Source organism: Nipponia nippon, unplaced genomic scaffold, assembly GCF_047370975.1.
Source record: "Nipponia nippon isolate SJK-2023a ecotype South Korea unplaced genomic scaffold, ASM4737097v1 scaffold_7, whole genome shotgun sequence".
Taxonomy (NCBI): Eukaryota; Metazoa; Chordata; class Aves; order Pelecaniformes; family Threskiornithidae; genus Nipponia; species Nipponia nippon.
Genome location: NW_028262391.1, coordinates 10,867,520 through 10,885,592, shown reverse-complemented (window position 1 = coordinate 10,885,592; position 18,073 = coordinate 10,867,520). Strand labels below are relative to the sequence as shown.

Here is an 18,073-nt window from a genome sequence, read left to right as displayed (position 1 = left end):
CCGGCACTGTCTGACGCAAACATGGGAAGCAGGAAGCAAGAGAAATCAAAGAAGAAAAATGCGTCTCTCTATTAATGCACAACAGCAAACAGTCCAGCTATATTCTTGCTGAAAGGAATTTGATGTCTCGGTCAGTGCTTTGCCTAATGAGCTACCAACATCAATCTGTCATCATCTGTATTATTTGAAATGGCCTCTGCTGACACAAGGTATATTCATGTACTGGTCCTCCTGGGCACTTGAGAGTTCAAGTCCTGGCCAGTTTATACCACACTGAATGATAATGAAGGGTAACGGAATAATCATTAGCTTCCTTCTCTCAAGGGGAGGCAAGAATGTTATCGTAGGGATCTCCCCCAGCCAAGAATGGCTTCTGATTACAGAGCAGGGAATATGAATTATTTGATTCTCTGTGTACAAATAGTCTCTAGCAGTTCTTTGCAACAGTGCTTTAGCTCTCCAAAGCACATGTAGCGCATCTGTCCATCTGTACTGGCATTTCCATGAGCCTGCCCCAAGTACGTGACTGTCAAGAACTTGCAGGGCTATATCAAAAGCCAAGAAAGAGATGAACACTGACAACAGTTAGGAATTTCAAGCAAAGAAATCCCCTTTTATTGCTCTGTCTCTACCTGTTCCTATGATACACACATAACATCACACAATAATCTTTAACAGTACTTCAGTTGCACTCCGAAAATTATTTCCTCTGGAAATACCTACTGAGTGAGATTTCAGATTGCAAGATTGCTAACCAACACCCAGCAGTTCTCTCAAAAACGGAATCCTTGACTTGTGTCTTTATACATCAGCATAACGAAAGCTTCATACAATGAAGCGAATCATTTGTCATGAAACTTAAGGCAAATGGCATACTATATTCTTATTCTTATAATTCTATATTCTTATTCTACTATATTCTTATTGGTGCAAACTTAACAAAAGATCTTGTTTCCTTTCAGAAAATACCTGGGGATTGCCACACCCTAATCCTAGTCTAGCCTCACGCTCCAGTGTTAATGCACGCTTACAGCTGGAGCCGAGTTCCAGGTGAGTTATACAGCAAGATAAAGAGCAATGTTTGAGACCAGCATTAACAACTTTTCTGTTAGGAACTCACAGGTTTCAAAATGTATGAACTAGACCTCATTCCTCTTCTATAGCAAGTAAATATTATGTGTCCCATTTTGTCAGTGAAGGCCTTTCCTCCAGCTATCCCAAGGACAGTGTCATTTTTGAGACTTGCGTGTGGACTACAGGATGGTTTCCTCCCTCCATACATATACCAACATGCAGGCAAGAGTTAGGAAGGGGCCAGCTAAGACATCCATTTTCAAAGGAACGTTTCATACCAAACCACTCTTGGTAAGCACAGAAGATAATGCTGTCCCCAGAGTGGCATTGCCATGTGCGCTCTTAAAGGCAGATTAGACAAATACCTGACAAAACAGAAATGGAGCAAACTCACCATTTCAGGTGGTTTTCAAATGTTTTGACTTGTGGGGTCCTAAAAACTTTTCAGTGTAAGTGCAGCCCTCTGTATAATAAACACAGGTTTAAAAGTCATGTAACACATTACTATAGATCATGTGTCAAAGGGCAGTTCTTCAGTCCCTGTGAGAATTCAGAGAGGTGATAGCCTCAAGGACAAGCTCTGAAATGGGATTCTTTCTGAAGAGAGTGAAAGAAAGAGACATATCTGTCAGTGACATGGCTGAAAGGCTCAAAGAGATAGTGATGGCAGCAGGGATGAGGTGAGACCCAGGTGAACAGGTGAACGAGAAGGTCTGGTCTTGGCCGGGGCCTGGCAGATGAGAGAAGAAAATTGAGCTTGATGTTCTCGTGAATGGAGAAGCGCTTGGAGAAACAATGACACGCTCAGCAGACTAGCATAGGGAGTCGGATCAGCAGTTGTGCTGTAGAGATCATCACACGGAAATCAACATGTATTAACAATTTGAGCTATAGTGGCAGATAAAATAGGGTTTTCAGATATATTTGGCAGGAAAAAGATTACGATGTAGGCTCAGGCTGACTGCGTTAAACAAGAGGACTCAAAAAGACCCAAGATCCCCTTCAAGAGACAGACCTGGGTGTTGGGGAAAGGGTGCTGCCGCCAGCAATGAAGAATGGAAATAATGAATAGAAGAATTCGAAACCCATTGAGACCAACAACGCTTGACAGAACAGCCGAGGGGATATACCAGAAGCAAAGGCTGAGGTGCCCACTACAAAATCTTGTAGCCTCACCAAAGTGGTTCTCCGAGTTATCTTTACCTGTTTTATTCATAAATCCATGAGTACAAAAGCAGTATCCTGCACTAGCCAGTTATACGTACACTTTCTAACTAGCAGAATTTAACATTACTGTTAGGTTCAGAATTTCTGGGCTGAATGTAAACAAAGGTACAGCTCTCTTTCCTTTGACATTACAAAACTTAACAAATTCACAAACAGATCAGGAAAAGGTGTTGACGTGCACCCTCTTTATATAAATGTGACACCGAACGTTGTTTTTAATCATGCCACGATGCTTGCATTCACATCTCCCTTTCTTTTCGACACTAAGGAGAAGGTCACCTGGGCACCTGTCTCTGTTCAGAGTGCCTCATGTTTATTGCTCTTGACAGCTTGGAGTCCCTGTCTGCTGTGAATCTGATGTTGTGTAAATTAAGCAAGGAAAGCTGTAAGTCTAGCTACTTTGTTGTCAGAAAAGTCATCTGTGCTTTATGTCTAACATGCAAAATCTCAGCTCCTTAAGCAGGAATGTCTATATAATTTCTTTCAAATTGCACTAACTTGGAAAGACCCACTTCCCCTATTGCAAATGCGTTGTTATTAATATATTGCCTCCATGCTATTAAATTAAAATGTCCCCCTCATGTTTCCTATCCTAGTTCCAGTTTTTTAGCCATGTGGCTGGAAGGCAGCAGAAAATGTTGAATAAATAGATGATTTAGGGACATGTAGCAGTAAGAAAACCTTCTTCATCATCTGCCTGACTAAAAATAAATAACTTTAATTTTTTAAAAACTCCCTTGCTTGTCAGAATTATGTAAATCCCACTGGGATATTGATCGAGTTTGTCATGCCCCTGAAGGAGTGCTCCAGGGTGAGAAAGTATATTGGTTTGCCATCCTCCCACTTGCCGTTCCTTAGCCCTGCCTGGAACAGCACGGACCCTCCCGTCAGTCACGCCAGCAAGCCTCCACATGGAAACACACGCACCATTTTCAAAACAGTAGCTCAATATAAGTAGGTAACAACTTCATGTTCTTAGACTGTCACAGCATAAGAATGAATGTACAGCTTTTTCTACCAAACTCAGTGGAAAAAGCACGCACTTACAGTGCCAAGAGTGAACTTGGTTTCTCACATCAAAAACATGTCATTGCAGCTGAGCATGTGGGAATCCAGAGAGCACAGCAGGTTTCCCTAACACTTGCTACTAAATTTCGGGATTTAACTCAGCAAGGGAAGATGACATGTGGAGTTATCATGTGGAGTTCTCCATCAAAGAGACTAACAGCATCATAGGACGTGACAGCATCCAGGCCAATTGTGCATTTACATCTTCAAACATTCCTGTAAGTAGAAGGAATTAATGTGGCATGTTTCAATTTGCCTTTTTAAACTGGAGCCACATGTCTGTGGGTACCCTGGTAATGCCAGGAGAGTCAGTGGTGCTCATAGTGAGTGGAGTTTAAATTCACTTAGGTTGACGTGCTGTTCACTGAGACAAGGAGAGGTCAGTTTGACTGCAGAGTGTCTGTTTACTCAGTGAGAAATACTCTGTTTTTGTTGTCTGATCCACTGTTTGCTCCTGCTGTTCAGCTCTGCAGTCTCTTCCCAGGTATCTTGCTTTATTTGTTCTAGGTTCTGATATGAAGCAACGATCACGGGGAGCACCCATATAAGATGGAAGCCCAAACTATAGCATAAGGACATAAAGCCAAAAGAAAAATTTCAGTAGCTGCTAATCTCTGATTTCACAGTTGCCACCTATCCATCTCCAACACAGCTTTCCCACACCCATCAAATTGCACAGGCATGATACCGAGAGAACCATGACATCCCTGCAGGGCTGAAGCAAAAATATCCCACTGTTAAGAGTTGCATGGCAACATAAATAACTTTGACCTTGATAAAAGGGTAAAAAAGTATAAAAAATTAGGAAGGGGGGGGGGGTCTTACATACCAGGACAGCATAACACAGGGTAAGTCATACAGGGGCTTGAAAACGCTCAACTCGGAAAACTGCTCTTATTACTGACTGCAACATCAAAACATATAGCAGAGAAAATGCGGAAATGAGGAGGAAAATTTAAATCAATCAAAAACTTCACTAAGACAAAACATCTTATATAATCTTCCCACTGGGAAGAGAAGGAGAATAGACTTTCATGTAACAAATGCTAGTTCTGTCACTTGATGTACTTCTGGAAGGCACTCAAGTATTTCAGTGGCATAGACAATAGAAGAGCAAAATAGAACAAGAGAGAACAGACCAGAAATAGACTTGGTTGGCTTTGTCTGGGAGAGCTGGTCAAAAATTAGAATTTCCATTCCAGTAAAAATTTCAGAATTCTTGACAACTTTTCATGCTCTTTCAAAAAAAAAACCAAAAAAACCCAAAAACAAAAAAACCCAGTTTTTGAAAGGAAACTCCAGCAAATAAAATTTCTCTGAAATAATCAATACTAAATCTGGGAACCCAAATTTCAACCCTCTCAATCCTGCTACATCTCCAGTAAATCCAGGAATCCCTACATTTTTACTGACTGGTATCTGCTTTGCCTGACTCTTAGATTCCTCTAATGTTTTGAATAGATCCTTCTACCCAGTGATATCAAAACTTTTTACAAAATTCAGTGAGTTATTTCAGATCACAGAAGTAAAATGGAAAATAGTTATTTCCTTTTAACAGTTAAAAGAAAATAGAGATTAACAGATTGAGATCAGCAAAGTTGAATGAAAAGGAATCTCTAGCTGGGCACCCAAAACTAGAGCCTCCCAAATTAGATGCTCTGTCTGCACATTTTATTTCTCACAATAAGAAATCTCTCAACTGCAAATACTACAGCAAACTATAGCACGTGATCAGCCTTCCTTCCCTTAAAGACTCTTATATTTGAAAAAAAAAAAAAAAAAGAAAGAATTAACATATAATGTTTTACTATTACAGTCTGGTAAAACTGTTCAGACTTCACAGGTTTTTCTGCAGCCCGAAATTTCTGGTATAGTGACACTGGGGGACTTGGACTGTAGTGAATCTAAGCCAGCTTACATCTGCTGAAGATTTGCCCGTGTAGTGGAGAGGGGCCAATAAGATTATGCAAATCAATTAGTCTAATATGTCTTGAGGTTTTTCTCAGACCTCTATGGGTTTTCATACACTTTATTTTAAAATTATGATTATACTGTCATTTAAGGAAGCAATATGCTGCCTTAACAAGACTGGTCACTTTAACGGTCTGATGTTTTCCCTGCATTTTCTTGCCTTAGTCTGTAGGTTTCTGTGTACGTGATGGCTATATAGAAGACAGCCCTGATGTTCCAATATCTTGTGAACTCTATGATCCAAAAGTAATGTACTTAATCAAGTGTAAAGCAAGAGGTGATTAAGTTTTGCAGTACTGTACAATGCCTGACTGCTCAGAAATGCATCTTTTGATGTGGTGCAGAGAATTGGACCAGTTCTGTCTGCTTTACCAAAAAATGATGTTTTAGTAATTTGAAAAGAGAGCCTCAGAAATCCCCACAAGTGTTAAACTTTGATCTGAAGCTTTAAAAAGACGATATTTATCTGTTTGCTTGTTTAATTTGTTCGAATTTTAAGCTCAGGAAGGTGTCAACTTGACATCTTGTGAAAGCAATTCTTTGCTTTTTTCCAGATGAGGTTGAGCAGGGGCAGCAAGTTTCCAATCATGACTAGTTTTTCTAAGCATCCAACAAAAAGAAAAAAAAAAAAAAAGAGAAAGCAAAAAAGAAAACCATCAACTCACCTTTCCATTCTGGTTTATATGAATTATTAAGAACTGAGATTCAGTGGAGCCTCAATTCTTGAGCACAGAATCAATACTATATTTTATGTAACAAGGGCAGCAAACCCAGCTTGTTCTACTTCCATCACAGTGAAGCCTTGTCAAGTTTCTCAGGCAACCTAATTCACTAGGGCCAAAGTCTAACACTGCTGACGTGAAAGGGGGATTGAGGGGGATTGAAAACTGGCTGAATGGCTGGGCCGGAAGGGTGGTGATCGGTGGCACAAGTCTAGTTGAAGGCCAGTAACTAGCAGTGTACCCCAGGGGTCAATGCTGGGGTCCAGTCCTGTTTAACATCTTCATTAATGATCTGGATGATGAGGCAGAGTACCTTCAGCAAGTTTGTAGATGACACAAAACTGGGAGGAGTGGCTGATATGCCAGAGGGTCGTGCTGCCATCCAGAGGGACCACGACAGGCTGGAGAAATGTACTAACAGGAACCTCATGAAGTTCAACAAGAAGTCTGAAATCCTGCATCTGGGGAGGAATGACCCCATGCACGATTATATGCTGGGGCCCACCTAGCTGGAAAACAACTTGGCAGAAAAGGACCTGGATGTCCTGGCGAGCACCAGGTTGAACACGAGCCAACAACGTGCCCTTGCCTCAAAGAGGGCTAACGGTATCCTGGGCTGCACTAGGCAAAGTATTGCCAGCAGCTTTAAGGAGGTGATCCTTCCCCTTTATTCAGCACTGGTGAGGCCACACCTGGAGGACTGTGAGCAGTTCTGGGCTCCTCAGTACAGGAGAGACATGGACATACTGGAGACAGTGCAGCAAAGGGCCACAAAGATGATTAACGGACTGGAGCATCTCTCCTATGAGGAATGGCTGAAAGAGCTGGGACTACTTAACATATTCCAACCTTTATGATTCTATGATTCTATAAAGAAGAGAAGGCTTGGGGGATCTTGGAGGATATATTTATATAAATATCTTTATATATTTATATAAACATCTTGGGGGAATATATATAAATACCTGAAGGGAGGGTGCAAAGAGGACGGAGTCAGGCTCTTTTCAGTGGTACCCAGTGACAGGACCAGAGGCAATGAGCACAAACTGAAATAGGAGGCTCTGCCTGAACATCAAGAAACGCTTTTTTACCATGCGTGTGACCAAGCATGGGCACAGAGAGATTGTGGAGTCTCCCTCCTTGGAGATATTCAAAAGCCATCTGAACATGGTTCTGGGCAACTGTCTCTAGGTAGACCTGCTCGTGCAGTGGGGTTGGACAAGATGACCTCCAGCTGTCCCTTCCAACGTCAACCATACTGCGATGCTGTGAAAGACATGTTCACTTCAGCGGGGTGGAGATGTGACCTTCTGTCCCGGAGCCCGTGGAATTCAGCTTACTTTCTTGTGCTGTAAGAACTATTTGCAGCCACTACTAAAGGACAACTTTTTACTATGTCCTGGACATGAAAGAGAGAGAATAGATCTGCACTGAGTTCAATGAGAAGTTATTTCTGCAATGATTGCCTCTTGAGCGAGGATGCCAAAAAAGGGCTAGTCGTGATGGGACACAGGCCTGCAGGGAACTGACATCAGCAATCTCACTTCCAGAAGGGAATAATTAGGCAGATCTGTGTCAGTCTGTAGCCAAGAGGTGAAAGGCTCCTTTGTCATATTACCTGTAGCAAAACTACCTGTTTGCACTTTCAAACTCCATTTCCAAATATAAAAACCAAATACTAATTTCCTCACACATCACAAGTCACTCAAAAAGCGCTAGTTGCAAACATCCTGCATTGCACTGAGCGTTAATAATCACGTGGGCATATTTCTTCACTATGAGGGTGGTGAGGCACTGGAACAGGTTGCCCAGAGAAGTTGTGGATGCCCCATCCCTGGAAGTAGAATCAGAATTGTTAAGGTTGGAAAAGACCCTTAAGATCATCGAGTCCAACCATTAACCTAGCACTGCCAAGTTCACCACTAAACCATGTCCCTAAGCACCACGTCTACCCGTCTTTTAAATACCTCCAGGGATGGAGACTCAACCACTTCCCTGGGCAGCCTGTTCCAGTGCCTGACTACCCTTTCAGTGAAGAAGTTTTTCCTAATATCCAGCCTAAACTTCCCCTAGCACAGCTTGAGGCTGTTTCCTCTCGTCCTATCGCTTGTTACTAGGGAGAAAAGACCGACCCCCACCTCGCTACAACCTCTTTCAGGCAGTTGTAGAGAGCAATAAGGTCTCCCCTCAGCCTCCTCTTCTTCAAACTAAACAACCCCAGCTCCCTCAGCCACTCCTCATAAGACTTGTTCTCTAGACCCTTCACCAACTTTATTGCCCTTAAGTGTTCAAGGCCAGGCTGGATGGGGCTTTGAGCAACCTGGTCTAGTGGGAGGTGTCCCTGCCCATGGCAGGTGGGTTGGAACTAGATGATCTTTAAGGTTGCTTCCATCCCAAACCACTCTATGAGTCTATGATGCTATGATTTCTGAAGCTCTATATGCCAGCAAAGAAAGTCCATACAGTCACCAAGAGGGGAAGGTCTCGAGTAAGCCTATAGAGAAACTGAGAAGAGGTACAGTGGACTCCAAAGTATTTCCTTTTTGTCCTGCTTGGTAAATGGAATACTCAATGTGCGTGGCAATAGAGAGGGAAGAAAGAAGGTAATAAATCTTGTTTGCTATTTGAGTTTTTAAAGTTGCTGTTTGAAAATGGAACCTGAAGTTGACTGAACTGGGTTATAAATTATATTTAGGAATACCTAGAGCTTGACTACAGAAATGTTATATATCCTACAGTATTTGCAACTCTGAAGTGGAGAAGATGTAACCTAAGAAACTGAGTAATGAACACACTAAATTTATAAATAATAGTCTAAGTCCTTCGCTGGGGTAAGTATATGTCACTTAGGTGAAAACCAATTTCAGTCTGCACCTGTTGGAAGTTTACCCCAATGTTTCATACCAGAAAAGGAAAAAGGGAATTAAAAGATTCAAAGGTTAGAAACTGAACTGTGGGGATTTGCCATGATTCAAAAGATACCCACAAGGAACACTCAGAGTGTGTTTTTTGGGACACCAAACCTTCATCCATTAAGTGTTCCAGACCAAAGCCAAGACGACAAATGATCATCCACACAACAGAACAAATTCCAAACAACGCCTGCTTCAAGTGAGGGGAAGAAACGAATCATCCAAGAAAGAGGAAAAGACTTTCTTTTCCCCAGGAATCTCTTCAATATGCAAATCCTAGTATCCAAAACTCACCTCATCCTAAACACAGCTGAAGGAAATAATTCCATCTTTTCAGTCGCTTCCCATTCTCCTTCTTCATCACTTAATCTGTCCAACGGAACCATTTCTATTTATGCTGTTTTACGTGTTTCCAGATTCTAGAAGAGAGAGGCATGGCTCAAGACTGCTTTTTTCACAAATCTTTTAGCCCCACTCAAGACTGCTTTTTTCACAAATCTTTTAGCCCCACTCACCCTGTCTTGCAAGCTGAGAAATACTTATCTAAAGTGAAAACTTCTAAATATGCTAAAGTCCTCCTATTCATCTCAAATTTGCAGCTAATTCCTTAACTCCTTGAAAATGATGACAGAGATTCAGATATTTTAAAGCCAAAAGGAACCTTTACTAGTCTGCAGTCTGATCACCACCATAAAATGGATCGGAGAAACCTACTCTGAAATCACCCCAGGAAAAACTTTTCTACTGCTTGAGCTAGAGTCTATCTAGATAAATTAAGCTGAAATTAGAGACCTTAAATGCTGGACACGTCATAGAAGCTATATTCTGCTCCATAGAACATTTCTGTTATCCAATTACTGTTTTGTAAACATGAACACTGTGAATGTAAATATAAGCTGGGGTCCAGCACTCCTGAGCATTTAAGCAGTTATATGCTCCTTAAAACACTTTTGTGCCCTTTAGGATCTTATGCCAAATCCTCAAATCTGTACAATGTATTCCAGAAAAATTTCTACAAGATGCCTGCTTTGCAAAATAAAATTCCAGGAACTACTGGAAGTATTCAGATTATTCAGAGAAACAAAGAGCTGATGCAAAAGGTTTAGAAACTGTTTCACTTCCTGTTCCAAATTAATTCAGTAGCAAAAGTTGCTATATAATTACATTTACTGTTGAATGTGATCCTTAGAGCTGATTCAAATTCCATTTTCTAATTTATCATGTTACTGATCTCACAGTTTAGACTGGCGTCTGGTGAGATTTGGGCCCTACAGAACGTGTCCTGTTTACAAGAAAGCTTAATTAAAGCTAGCATCTCTACACATTTAACAGGAGGAATCGCATTCCTCTTGCATGTACTGTATTTGGTTGGTAGAAAAGCGTCTAAAAATTATGTTACATTTTTGCTGACGCTTTCTTCTTTAGCTGCTTTAGCAGACTTTGCAATATCCTACCTGATAAAATTTACTTTGGCCAATATTAATCAGTCAGCTTGATGTCCTAACATTTACTTTTCTCTTTTGTTGTTTGCGATGTCTCTTGGAACTGGGACAAATATCAGACATGCGCTCATGCGAAGTCTGTGGTATGTACTATATAAATGAGACCCCAGTTCTAGCTACCTAGCTACCATCTGAACAGTATTCTTAGATCTTTATTTCTGAAAGGGATCGTTTTTTCTTGAGTGCCATGAAGGCACTAGTAGCTTTAATATTGCTTGTTCAGCTTCCAATTCACAGAGCTGTACCAGCAGCTCCCCCTGCTCCCTTGGGCTGCGATGACCCAGAATCTGAAGCAGCAGCTGAAGTAGCTGTGAGTTATATTAACGGCCACAGTCATCACGGATACAAGTTTGCCTTAAACAGAATTGAGAATATCCGCGTGCTACCCCAGGTAAGTGAGGAGCTTGCAGGCAGAGCATCATGTTAACCTGGAGATGCCTGGAAAGACCAACAAACCTTGCCAAGGGCTGTATCCTCACATAGGGTAAATCAGCACAGCTCTGTTGATTTAAATGGGGCAATGCCACCTGGTAGCAGTTGAGAATCCAGGTCACTGGCATGTATCTATCAAAGAGCAGAACAGAAGGGGAGACAGAAATGTTCAGATACTTTTGTACAATGCTACAAAGGGCTCGGTTTACAAATGCAGCATGCTTGCTAGGGCAGATCGTCCAAAGTGCTGATTCATGAGCCCAGTAGCTAATCTGGAGAAAAACTGTGAGGATTATCTTTGTGATGCAGGTAATTATTTATTGGCTAAATGCATACCTATCATAACTCCATACTATTAGTGATTTTGCAGCAGGCATTAATTTTACCTAGTATCTCATTGAGCTGACAAGGAAGCTGAATGGAAATAACTGTGGCTTGTAGTCTCATTTTCACTAACATCCCTTGCCATCATTGTAGGTACCTAGAAAGGCTACAGAAATGCTCATTAATACAATGTATGCACCCATTCAGAACCTTTGATTCTCTCAAAACATTGAAAACGGTCCCAAATATTAACAAGAATGCAACTCCATGTCTGTTTTCTACTTGTTAGGAGAGAGAGGATATCAAAGCCATTTACAAGAGACTAAAACAGACATGAATAAGATTAGAAACATGCCCACAGTTACCCACACAAAACCACTGGTGACACTGCTTTGCTCATATTTAATACTTTTACACTAAAATAACTTCATTGGTTTAAATGGAATCCCTCATGACTCAAACCTCAGAGTCAATCTTGGAGCTAGGGAACCTCACTTCTGCCCTTTCACTCACATGTCTTCTGTTATAGTTGCAAAGGTTCAGGAACAGGATGTTTATGTAAAAGATCCTGCAGTCCATAAACAACATGAGTATTGGGGCTGGAACTTAGCTGGTGCAATTCAGTGTCATTCCAATGGACTAAATGGGACAGGCCAATGTGCACCAGTGCTTATTTGGTATCTGGTTATAGAAACACAAAGTTTTTTCATCAACAAAGACAGCTGTTGATTTTTTAAAACTACCCAACAAGATAAAATCAAGTTAACTTAAGAGAACTGACCCACTACATACAGGCTAGACTTTCTAAAATTTATGGGCCAGTTCCTTAGCTAGAAAAAAAAAATCAGTGTGACTATCTTGACTTACGCTAGCTAAAAAAACGGGTCCTGTTTTTTATGAAGTTAAATAGTAAGGACCTATTCAGTTACTCTAGCATTTACCTGGAGCTACCCAATGACAGTCAGCAACAGAGACCACACTGCAGCCCCAGAGAAGAAATCTAGTGATGTTTTGTGAAGTAATTACTACGATTCCTGTTTTGTTTTGTTTTTTTTTTTTCTTCCAGGGGCTGAATAATGACATAATTTTTCTTGAACTTGACTTATTAGAGACCACATGCCACATTCTCAGCCCTACGCCTCTTGCAAATTGCACAGTGAGGAGCATCGTGCAACATGTGAGTATCTAAAACACTGCTAGCTCGATCCAAAGGTGTGTGTTCAATATGTTGATGCTAGAGGCCAGGCTATCATCAGTTAGATTTCCAAGCAAAGATTATATCACTGTAACAGCCTATAATCGCCCAATCACTTGTAACCTTCTTGTTGATTTGGTTGCCTTCATGTCATGAAGGATTTCACTCCTAGATTTCTTTCATGTCCTGTTATGTGAAGAGGACAGGTCAGTGCCAGCATAGCATCCCACATGCAGTTCATGAGTGCCATGGGGGCTTGTTTTGGGGCTCCAGTTTCAGCCCCCTGTGGTCAGCCCAGATGTCACTGCCTCGTTGCAAACTGTAGACAGGGCAGGTTGTGAATCCACACAAACACAACCTTCCCTTGGCTATATGTGGGGTGTTACCTAGTGAAATTCCGTCAAGTCTAGCCACCTAGTCCTAGTCAAGACTGCAGAGGAGCTATTCCCTTCAGACAGGGCTCTGCCTTCAAAGTAATGCTCAGCTGGAATTTACTGGCCTCAAATATTTTATTCTTATGCAAGTGTGATCCAACTGTGAAAAGCTTTCCCTAACCAAAGCAGTGGAAGTGTTGTCTGAGTACAGGCAGCTCTGGTTTCTAAGCAGAGAGCAGAGGGAGCAAATGACAATTTAAGCCTGCTGTTTCTAGAATGGGGCCCAATTCACAGAGCTCATGACTAAATTTGAATCATGATCCACCCCTGTATTCACCAGGGCTCAGATCCCATTTTCCATCCTCGGGGAGGTAACTCTAACTGTTCCTTCTTCCCACTGACTCCAGCTTTGCCTTTGACATCTCCTCCCCTGCCGGATCGCGTTGCCTGCGAGCCAGCTCACACACGGCAGCACACTCTGCTGTTACCATGGCCACTGACCAGCTGAGATTAGTGAGAATGTTATCAAACAGCTCTGCAGAAGGTCTTAATTCATAAGTATTCATAGTCTTTGCTCTTTATGAGAGAGGAACCTGAACCAAACATCCATAATCTGGCTACCCTGGCACTTCTGATACTTTTGAGATCCAGATTTGGATCCAAATTTTGCAGCTCTGGTCTGCCTTTTACAAAATCACAGACTCCAGGACTGCCTAGCAGTGCCTTTGCAATCAGACTGATTTTTGCCAGGAACACTCAGCCAGGATCTGTTCTTTTGAATTTAGTAATAGTTGCCCTTTTCAGAAATTCCTATTTATCTGAACGATGTAACCCTTTGATTTTTGTCTCTCTCTAGGCAGTTGAGGGCGACTGTGATGTCAAGCTGCAGAAGCTGAATGGAAAGTTATCTGTACTTGCTAGTAAATGCCACTCACATGCAGGTAAAGACTTTGTTCTTTAGGTTTGAATCTAGAGGCTGGAGTATTATTATAGCAGTGGTTACAGTTCACTAGCTTTTCTGATTCTAAAATGCTGTGTATAAGTATGGCATAAAGGATGACAGTTAATGGGTTTTCTAAACCCAGCTGTTGGGAAAGTAATTTTGTTCCCCTTTTCTGATGTCATTCACCTACAAACCCAGCCCTCTCTCTTTGCTCCTCTTTACTATGACAATTAAGGTACTATAAGACTATCTGGGGATTAAGTCCGAGATTTGACCTAGAGATTGATGGTACCAAGGCCTGTCACTCAGGAGCTTAGCCTCAAGAATTTGATTCCTTGTTGTTCTGAATTTACTGGAGCTTGTTGATGTTCAGAGCCCCTTTGCCAGATGCAGCTTATTTAGTAAACCCAGCATTTTCAATATTGCCACGGGAAAGGGGAATCTCTATTCTGCATGCTCTGTATGAGGTCTCTTTGCTCTGTACGAGATGTCTTCAGTACTGCTTTCAAAACTGGTGAGTGAATGAAAGAACACAGTCATGCAAACACCATTCCAATAAATTCAAGTATCTTCATTTTTCCACCATTCCTTATGTGAGCTGAGACGTCTTTTCATTGGTGTCATGGATAATTTGCCAGAAAGAGAATTGATGAAAACCTGAGTAAAAACATTCAAAATGTGCTATTGAAGTCCACAGGGCTTTTGCTTGCAGAAAGACTGGGATGGCAACAGTGGTGTGAAATACTGCCATCTGTAGACTATACTGCAAAAATTCCTTCCACTATAATTTGGGACAGACGATGAAACAGTGATTTGTGTGACTGAACAGGTCTACAATGCCTTTCAAAGCAACCTCCAATCTGATCGAAACATAATGTGTTTGGTTCCTCCTGCAGACTCAAGTGAAGATGTTCTGCAGCTCTGCCCCAGCTGCCCACTGCTGGCAAGTTTGAACAACACCGAGGTACTGGCAGCCGTTACAGCCGCGCTCAATGACCACAACAGCAAAACTGCTGATGCTTACCTCAGACTCCTTGAGATCGGAAGAGCCAATATACAGGTAATTGCTAGAACTATGTCTAGCCTTCCACCTAAACAGAACATTTCTTCTGTGGTACTCGTGCAGTGGTAACTAGTTATGTTTGCAAACAGATCTAGCTTGCTCTAATTTGCCCTACTGAATTGCTGTTGATTTCCCAAGCATTTTGTGTCATTTTAGCCACAGGATTCCCTTTCACCTCAGTGGGAGATGCAGAGCTAGAAGCCACAACATATGCCTTTTATCTTTTCTCAGGAGCTCTGCAGTTTCACAGTGCAAAGTCAGTTAAACAATTTTCCTGTTTTATCAGCACCACCCAGTGCATACTGTCTATGTTGAGTTTGCTGTGGCTGCCACAAACTGCTCAGCAGAAGAAGCTAAAGATAATGTGGAAGCTTGTCAACTGCTGCCTGACGATAAGTCTGTAAGTATGCCAGCACATCAGTCCTGATCTTGCCAGCTCAGAGGTAGAAAAGTGGCACACTGTGATGTGCCCACGCTTGTGCGGGAATAGACCTTCGTGAGGATGAAAGTGCAAGAGGTGTATACCATCATGATATGCTTTTCACTGTATAATTCCTAAAGCTATATCACACCTTTCTTTTCTCTCCAAGGTACCTGGACTGAATCCTGATGTATTGGAACATATTTCAAAAAAGGCTTGAGGACCAAGGTGTCCTTAACACAAAATATTTTTAATCAACAGAATATATGTTATTGTTTACTCGTCTTAACATGAGCACCTGAGAAAATCAGCCTCTTTGTACTGGACAGTACACAAACACTAACAGAAGGGCAGACTGTTTCACCTTCCTACAATTTAAGTGCTGTCAGTATGCTTTGTTCTGAAATATAAACTCTTAAGAATTATACTGTATACTTTATCATACTAAAATTCTTCTTTTATTTCTGATGAAATTGAGTCCTAGGCATTTTTAGTGGGTGGGAAACTTTTACCTAGATTCCTATATATTCTTTCCCTCCCTCATATCCAGACATACAAAAGATCTTACTCTAGAAGAATACAGGAGTTTCACTTATTTGCTGGTTATGCAATAAACAGCTTGGCTTTTGAGTCCAACAGACTAAAAAGGAAGCACTTTACTGCTCAGATAAAACATGAGAAGATGTAGCTATTTCTAAATGTACTGAACTCAAAAACTAATGCACGTCTCCTCTATTTTATAACTTTTTTCTCTTGACTATGTTCTGCTTTTCCAGAATTTTGGTTTCTGCAAAGCAACAATGGTAATGAGCCCCTCACAGGACCTCAGAGCGGACTGCCAGCTCTACGGACATCAGGTACCAACACCAGATATTCCCTTCCTTTCCAGAGTATTATGCTAGCCTACTAGTACTGTTAGAAGCAGTCACCCTGAGTTTACCTCTTTCACTGTAGACTGCATTAGCTGTCTGTGATAACCTGAGTTTAACTTTGTATCCTAAAAAATAAGGTAAGGTAGCTCCTGATTATCCTATGGCTTTCTGTGCCAGGAATTATATCACGTCTGCAATTGTGCTTGACATGGTTTTTCCTCCTAACCATCTGGGAGCTTCACGTGTCTGGTAGGGCAAAGGGAACCAAACTCTGCTCAGCTAGGGGGATGAGGCAGATAGATGTAAAATATAAGTGAGCCATTATGATAGATAAAATCGGCTGGGGTTTTTTGCTAGTAGTCCTTAGACATGACTGAATTCAGGGAGCCTGACCTGCATTGCTATAGCAAGAGGAGGGAAACATATACGCACTGGACCCGAGTGCTCTCCAGGTGTTTTAGCCTCTGTTTGGTCTGAGAAGGGCTAGGTGGTGGTCGAATACTTCCTACGGACCAGAGCTCTTGGTAACACAATAGTAATTAGCTGTCTAGGAGGTGTATGAAAGAAAGAATAAGACAGCTGGTCTTGAATGTTTTGCCAGCTGCACAGGTGGCCCTGAGAGTTCATATAGCACAGAATTTGGTGCTAATGATCCACTGGGTATTAAAAATGTCTTCCTGGGCTCCTGTGTATGTGTTCAAATGGAAATAAAACTTCTATGACTGTCAGGAACATTTTGTACCTGGGTTGGAGACCTGTATCCAGTTAGGAGCAGGGTACATAGCAAGATATCGACAACCTGTATATTTATTATAAGCCCCAAGTCACTGAACACAAACACAAACTGTTTTTCTTTTCCAGCCTGGAGTTACCTACTCTCAACCAGGTCAAGACACATCAGCAGGACTGCTGCCCAGTGTTGTACAAGGCTTCACAAACCATAACCTCAGGCTGTCCCACAATAACCCTGTTGCATCTGAATCCAGCTCTTCAGAATTTCCTACTTCCATGCTCTCAGCAAAACCTGTAGCAAAGAGAGCAGTTGCAGAGGTTGCTCAGCATGACAAAGTACCTCGCCCAGTTAGCTTTGTGCTTCCTCCTCCTCCTCCTCCGTGCCCTGGGAAGATTCGCCATTTCAAGATATAGGCTGTGTTACAGACATGGCAATACAGATAACTGAAGGATCAGTGTGCAGCAGCACCAGGAACCCACAGACCACAACATCAAGTGCAAATAGGTGGGAATGCCTGACCCTGAACCCAAATGAGTTTACCCGCCAGAGGGCAGAGCCATGGCCAGGATCTTGCAAAGGCCTGCTTCAAAATATAGGTGATTATGACATATAGCAGTTGTTTTCTCTACATACAGGGGTCCTCTACCTAAAATGCAAAAAATATTGTTTCAATGAAACTGTTGTAAGAGCTGTACAACAGTTGTAGCTTTGTGATAGAAACACCACCTGAAAGGTTACTTCACAATAAAATCGTCAATAGAAATGCTTTGGTACCTTCTATCTGTATTTATTTTCATTTAGTTGTCAAGTATCTCCTTCACAGCACGATGACTCATATTCTGGGCTTGATTTCAAAAACAGTAAGCTCCTGCACTTCTCATCAGCTTCAATGGGATGTGTGGGTGCTGAGCACTGGAAAATCAGGCCAGTCCTTTCTTTTGATCACACACCAACAACACTAAAGAAGTGGCAGGAGAAAAACGTATTTTTCCCTTCTGCCTGTAGTGTTTCCTAGCATGTACCTACTTTTAATATCCACCAGAAGTACCTCAATACTTTTGGACATGGCATAAGAGCATCCATGCCTATGAAAAGAACAAAGAATCAGGACGCATTCATCGCCGGGCAGGCTGAGAGCATCAATCCTTCCAGCCAGACACGTGTATTCTGTCTTCCAGCAGATACACAGGTGCAATATGATCACAGGGTACTGTATGGCCTGCGTGCATATGAGGGAATA

At 41.7% G+C, this 18,073-nt stretch overlaps 1 protein-coding gene and 1 long non-coding RNA gene across 2 annotated transcripts in view; one reads left to right on the top strand and one right to left on the bottom strand.

The window, feature by feature from the left end:
- The window catches only part of LOC148050808 (uncharacterized), an 84,686-nt gene that overhangs the window by 26,939 nt on the left and 39,674 nt on the right, over positions 1-18,073 (bottom strand). The window lies entirely within an intron of this gene.
- AHSG (alpha 2-HS glycoprotein) lies at positions 10,626-17,543 on the top strand. The gene is made up of 7 exons (XM_087740135.1): positions 10,626-10,867; positions 12,299-12,409; positions 13,658-13,742; positions 14,641-14,804; positions 15,094-15,207; positions 16,005-16,085; positions 16,962-17,543. The coding sequence occupies exons 1-7, from the start codon at positions 10,664-10,666 to the stop codon at positions 17,244-17,246; spliced, it is 1,044 nt and encodes a 347-aa protein (XP_087596261.1). The 5' UTR covers positions 10,626-10,663; the 3' UTR covers positions 17,247-17,543.

Coding starts and splice junctions, on each gene's coding strand:
- AHSG (XM_087740135.1), top strand. CDS start 10,664: ATGAAGGCACTAGTAGCTTTAATATTGCTTGTTCAGCTTCCAATTCAC. Junction 13,743..14,640: donor TAAATGCCACTCACATGCAG/GTAAAGACTTTG, acceptor TTCCTCCTGCAG/ACTCAAGTGAAGATGTTCTG. Junction 15,208..16,004: donor TGCTGCCTGACGATAAGTCT/GTAAGTATGCCA, acceptor CTGCTTTTCCAG/AATTTTGGTTTCTGCAAAGC.